Source organism: Sphaeramia orbicularis, chromosome 17, assembly GCF_902148855.1.
Source record: "Sphaeramia orbicularis chromosome 17, fSphaOr1.1, whole genome shotgun sequence".
NCBI lineage: Eukaryota > Metazoa > Chordata > Actinopteri > Kurtiformes > Apogonidae > Sphaeramia > Sphaeramia orbicularis.
The window spans coordinates 19,407,350-19,414,003 of NC_043973.1; the positions used below are offsets into that span (position 1 = coordinate 19,407,350).

The 6,654-nt window shown below is 36.1% G+C and overlaps 1 protein-coding gene across 1 annotated transcript in view; it reads right to left on the reverse strand.

The window, feature by feature from the left end:
* dnah9l (dynein, axonemal, heavy polypeptide 9 like) overlaps positions 1–4,518 on the reverse strand; it is an 86,525-nt gene extending 82,007 nt beyond the window's left edge. Inside the window, exon 1 of the mRNA XM_030161271.1 lies at positions 4,489–4,518. Coding sequence (XP_030017131.1) covers positions 4,489–4,518 — 30 coding nt within the window. The remainder of the gene's footprint in view (positions 1–4,488) is intronic.
* Positions 4,519–6,654: the final 2,136 nt, after the last annotated feature.

Sequence of the window (6,654 nt, forward strand, 5' to 3'; positions counted from 1 at the left end):
TGAAAACACATCCCCCCCAAGAAGCCATGCCTCCTGCATCAGTATTGAAGAAGTACTCAGGTTGAGTAAAAGCACTAACAATGTAATAAGTAAAGGTTCTGCCTTAATAAGTGCACTTTAACAACAAAAATGCACCTCAAGTCTAAGTACCACTGTGTGGCAAAATGCCACCTGCCTGTTTTAATATACTGTATTTTCCTCAAATAGTGACCCGGTCTGTGTTTACTTGTTAAAGATACCAAGCCTTTATTTGAAGCAAGCTTATGTTAGATGCAGACCTCATGAGTACTTAGCACAAAATCTCACTTTGATCCACTCACTTATGCGATGTTAAATGTTCTGCAATGCACTTTTGTCTTACTCTTTCCGTCCAAAATAAAAACCCTGCAGCATTTCAGGGAATAGAAAGTATTCATTGCTTAACAGAGCTTTTTATTCATCTTCTGAATTGCTTTATCCTCAACAGGGTCACCAGGTAACAGACCTTTTATTGTGTAAAAATGAATGTTTTGGTGAAAAAGGATGACACACACCTGTAGTGACTGAAAGAGGATCATAACATTTTAGTTGAGTGATCTAATATTGTTAAAAACAGACCGATTTTTACTGTTGAATATATTAAATAAAACATATAGAACATCACAACATGTGTAGGTTCTCATTTGTCCAGGTCATCATTCTTCTGGGTAGTTCTTCTCCTTTCAACCAGACTGGTTTAACCGAGAAGAACTGGTTTAGCTAAACCAGCTCAGTTGAACCGATAGTTCACAATTGCGGGCACGTGACATGACATTCACCGGAAGTTTATCCATATTATTATTATTATTATTATTATTATTATTATTATTATTATTATTATCTGCCTGGCTTGTAAATGAGAACCAGCTTGTACTTCTTTGTGTCTAATAATTATTCATATTACTGCTCATATAGCGTACGTTGCATTTTATTGATGTAGATGTTTAAGTTTGAGCTCAGTTCACCTGCTTTATACACTTTACAATAACTCGACATATCTACAAATGGGGTCCTCACCTGGTTGACTCCAGTCCAAATTCGAAGCCTTTTCACAAAAACAGTACGTTATTTGTCACTTGATTTTAATGTAATTACAGACTTTTGTACAGGCACAGCGAGGTCTACTCAGTAGCCAAATCGGGGTCCTACTTACACCATGCGGATGGAAGACACCATTTATTTATTTATTTATTTTTATTTATTTAAGGGACCAGTTAAGTTCAGTTCTGAAACGCAGACCCTGGATAATAATTACCTATCATTTTACTTATATCCTCATACTCTCCGGTATCATTATTCTTTCACTGCACATTTTATTTCTGGTCCTCGTGGGCTCACCTCACCTGTGGACCCCTGTATAGATGATTGACAGGTAAGCCCTAATCCTCACTCTAACTCCACACCTGTCACTGCCCACGGAGCAGCTTCACACCCCAGAACAGAGCACAGTGCAAAAGTCTCAGACCTCCACTAATGACCACACATGCAATTCTGTGTCTCAGACTAAAGATACAACCAGGATATACAGGAGATATGTGCATCATTAAAACCAAAACCTTCTGGAAAAATACAGCTTTTAAGTAAAAAGTATTTAGTGTGACCTCCTGTTTTGTCCAGACATGCATTTACTGCATTAGTTTTCTGGTATGTCATGCCAGGTATTCAACACGTTAGATTATTTATTTATTTATTTATTTATTTGGTGACTTTTTGTTAAAGATTTAAGGATTCTAAGGGTTTTATTGTCATACAGGAAAGAAACACATTTCCCTGTACAATGAAAATCTCACTTTTCCATCCACACTGAATTCAAAGAGAATTTAAGACAGTGTTTTTCAACCTTGGGGTCTGGTCCCCACATGGGGTCGCCTGGAGTTCAAGTGGGGTCACCTGAAATTTCTAGTAATTGATAAAAAAAAACCAAAAAGGAAAAAAACGACAACTTACTAATAAAAAACAAATGGTGAGTTGAGAGAGATAATCCCAATCCATAAAAGACATGACAAACTGTGAAGCTGAAACTGAAGCACTGTGGTACTGTTTATCTTTCAGATGCTCATTGTGGTCAGTTTCAGATGCTGCAGCTCTTTCATAATTCATAGTTTGAGTTCTTGTTTGTTCAGTATTAATTGTCAGCCTTGTAAATCCAAGCTGGACTGACTGTACATATCCTGACCGAGGAAAATAAAATTCTCACTTTGTGCAGTAATCTACACCTGGCTTTACTGCCTCCATCCATAATAATCTACATTATCCTTCGTAAGACCCAGGAAATGTCAGCAAAGTACAAGCTTTTTTTGTTTTTTTTTTATTAAATAATGTAAATGTAAATATTGGAAACATCATGATACAACAGTTTTTTCAGATGCAGTTTTTAAAATTTTTACGGAATTTCCTTTGTGGTGGACAGTTTTCTTTTCTTTTTTTTTTTTTTTTTTTTATATAAAGTTGTGAAACTCTTGTCCACAAATGTAGACAGAAAACCCATAGCCGGGTCTTAGGAGGTTATATAGACTAAATGTCGTCTAAAATTAATGCTTATTTGCAATATAGTATAGCAAACTATGACATGATCAAAAACAAATTAATTTTAGCAAAAAAAAAAGTCTCCACTTTGAATGTCTGGGGTCACCAGAAATTTGTGATGTTAAAATGGGGTCACGAACCAAAAAAGGTTGGAAACCACTGATTTAAGATGTATAGAATATAATAATTTAAGTAGGAAATTAAAACAAAGTGGCATTTAAGAATGGTATGCAAAAGAAAGGGAGCATGAAAACATAAAAAAACTACTTTTACTAAGAGAAAAAAAAAAAAAAAACATAATTGGGCAATATCTAATTAATTGTACAAACCGTCAGATAAGTGGTATGTAACATGTGCAAAACTTCCAGAGATAAATTAGATGTTAAATATGCAAGACTGTCAGATTATTACATAGTATGATAGGTTATATGTGCAGTACTGACGATAACCTGTGGAAGCCTTTAGTTCTGATTTCCTGTATGTTTTCAAAACTGCTTTTATTTCCTGTATTTTCTCATTGTATCTGAAGAAAAGAGACTAAGAAATAATCACTCATGCTCTTTACAGCCCTGCAAAATTAACAAAAATTAAGATGGCATAAAACTAATGCACAGTACTGTATTTTCTATCTATCTATCTATCTATCTATCTATCTATCTATCTATCTATCTATCTATCTATCTATCTATCTATGTTACTTTAAAACTGACAGCATTTTTATGTCATTCAGTAAAATTTCTTCATACTTTAATCTTGTTTGGACCTCATCTAGAGAGGAAGGCTGACTTACTGGGCTTCGTTTTAGTCTATTTCATCCCTGTTCTACAAGATCATCTCCATCGTGTGTGTATTTCTGAAAAGTTACATTTTCATGAGCTCAGAAAAACGGTTTCAGCTTTGTGAGAATGCATTTTTCAGCAAATCAGAGGGGATTTTACAGATGTTATTTAGCATAAGGAGGATTGTAAACCCAGCCAGTTAAAGAACAACTGTTTGGAAATATTTGATTTTCACTGATCAGGACAGGGATGAAAAACTGTTGATCTGATAAACAATCAGTGACGAAGGCTGTAACATAGATAATGTAGAGCAGGGGTGTCAAACTCATTTTAGTTCAGGGGCCACATACAGCCTAATATGATATAAAGATGGTCAGACCAGTAAAATAATATAAATAATAGGATAAGAACTTATAATTAATGTCAACTCCAAAGTTTTTTTCTCTGTTTTTGAGTGAAAAAAAGTCAAATTCCATAATGAAAATGTTTACAGCTACGAACCATACTTGAACATAACATGAACAAATATGAACAACCTGAAAATTCTTAAGAAAAATACGTCCGATTTTAATAATCTTATGCCTTAGTTTATCATTTATACATATGCATCACAACTTATAGATCACAGTGGAGCTACAATTACACAAAACATTTAGTAACAGGCAGAATATTGGTACAATTCCACATACTTCTCTTAAGAAATTTCAGGTTATTCACATTTTTTTGTAAAAGGCTAGTCTGTAAATGTAAACATTTTTGTGTAATTTGACTTTTTTTTTACACTACAACAAAGAGAAAAATTAGTAGTTTTCATTATTTATAGGTTATTATGATAGTATTTTACTGGTCTGACATACTTGAGATTAAAATTGACCTAAAATGATTTAAACATCCTTGATTGTTAATATCGTCAGTGTAATTTCTGCATTTCACAAATTCATCCCAGAGGCCAGATTGGACCCTTTGGCGGGCTGGTTTTGGCCCCTGGGCCGCATGTTTGACACCTGTGATGTAGAGGAATTAGTACAGTTATAAGTGAAAGTAAAGGTTCGGTAAACTGGAAATACTCAAGCAAATCAGTACCTCAGATTTGTAGTGAAGTAAAATGACTGTGTTCCACCAGTATAAGTATGTGTTCATTACTCAAACACAGTGACTCTCCCACCTCTGAGATGACCAGGGGAAGGTGCTCCATCGGGTATCCAGGCACTTCTCCCAGATGGAGTTGATGTCTAAATTCTTGGCGTGAGATTCTCTTCACACCCTTCTTTAGGACACACAAGAGCTTGGTCTTCCATGGTGGGGACGTCTTCACAGATGCAAAAACAGTAGGAATGCTTTCAACAGCATTGAAAGCACCAGAAATAAGTAGTGACTTATTTCAAAAAACGTGTACGTTAGATGGAGTGTAAACACCATCCCCAGACGATTATATTCAGTTCCATCTCACAGCTTTTATCTCAATATATAAATGTGCACAAATGGTTGTATATCAGTTAAATTTACATAAATACATATCGCTTTCCGTTTGCCTGTGGGCATTCAGGGTCTTACCTGAGCATCCCCTGCATGCAGTGTCCCTCCTGGTCCAGTGAAAAGCAACAAGCGGTTAGTCCAGATGTGGTCCAGGAAATCCAGTATAATCTTCTGGTTCTCATCTGCTCCAATGAAGCGGTTCCATTTATCCGTCTTTACTCGAAGTACACAAAAGGCCTGTTCCCGGAGGAAGTCCACCCTTTCATCTGTCAGCACCACGCCGACTTTGAGATTGGGCTCCTGGGGGACCCGAACCCCTCCGACCCCTCCGCTGTTACTACCACTGCCAGTAGCCTCAGCCATGAGGACTCAGCTGATGATACGAATGAAGATTACATGAAGAAATAAAGACAGAAGATGCACCTCTACAAGTTCAACACTGAGTAAATTGAAGAAAATAAGAGTGTGAATGAGACAACAGTTATAAACTCACCTTAGTGCTTCTTCAGATCAAAACCTACAAATGGGCATTTCCACAATATCTTTACCACATTTTTGTTTTCCGTCTCTTTTCTTCAGTTCTTAGGGATAGCAACTGGAAAAGTGATACGCACCTTGATGGGCAGGTGCCCTTGTCACTGTGATAACTGAGTATGCTCTGGCTTGGACCCTGTGTGGCGGCTATTTGTGAGGCTCATATGGCCTGCAACCCTATCCTGCAACCTGAGCCTTCACAGAATACCGAACTACAGCGACACTTCCAGGACAGGTAAATATATCACAAGTATGATTAGGAGGACTATGTGTCCCACCCTGTGATACTTTGTCCCATGTCCTATGTATTGAAAGAATGTCCCACATTTTGATTTTAAGGGAATATATGATTCAAGTAGATTAATGTCAGGTTTTCATCCAAATGTATCCCAAATTTTAACTGAATTTCCAGAAAACGTGCAAAAGAAAATGCTCATTTTTGTGTGTTTCCATCATGGAGATCAGCAGTTGTAGCATATCAATATTAGTTTCATATTTGAACACTTCCATTGAGTTTTAAAATTTTTCTGCATATCCACTTGTTTCCTCATATGCCCTAAGTATTTATTCATGTAAGAAAGAAGATTTGGTAGGATATGCAAACATCAGTCTATTTCAAAATCAGAAATCTGTTTTCATCTCATATTTGCTAAAGTTTTCAGTTCTTTTAGACCAAATATGATACCAGATAAATTCTGATAAATTCTTACTTTCTGAAAGCCAGTAAATAATCTGAATGCCTCTTCAACTCTCTCGATGTTTTTATTTTGATATCGTACCATCGTATTGCTCTTGTGTGCTTTTGTACTTTGCTGCTGTAAACCTGGAATTTCCCCTTGTGGGACTAATAAAGGCATAACTTATCTTATCTCTCTCTGTCAGCAGTAGACCAAGAAAATGCCAGTAATAATAGTAATTTTTAAAATATTGCTAAATATTGAATAAGTAACATTAACTTGAATAAGTTATAAAGAGTCAGTCTAAATGTAAGTATTGATGACGCATAAAAACGTAATCTTTTTCCCACATTTGATTTGTTAGGGTCTTGTCCTATTTACGATGTGGCGCCCTATGTGTATTTAGCATTAATTATAGATGTATTTAAGGTTTCTGTGTGTGTTTGATGGTAGTACAACCATTCGGCAGTGTTGTTTTATAAGTAAGAGTATTTGAGCCAATTATTACTAACATTCAACAAAGTACACTGTTGAAGAACTTTGTGTGTCCTTGCGTGTCACCCCATACAGTGTGTGTCATCACCACATGGGGGCAGTGTGGTACAGTATTAACAGCATCATCCTTCAACCGTAATCCAAAGTGA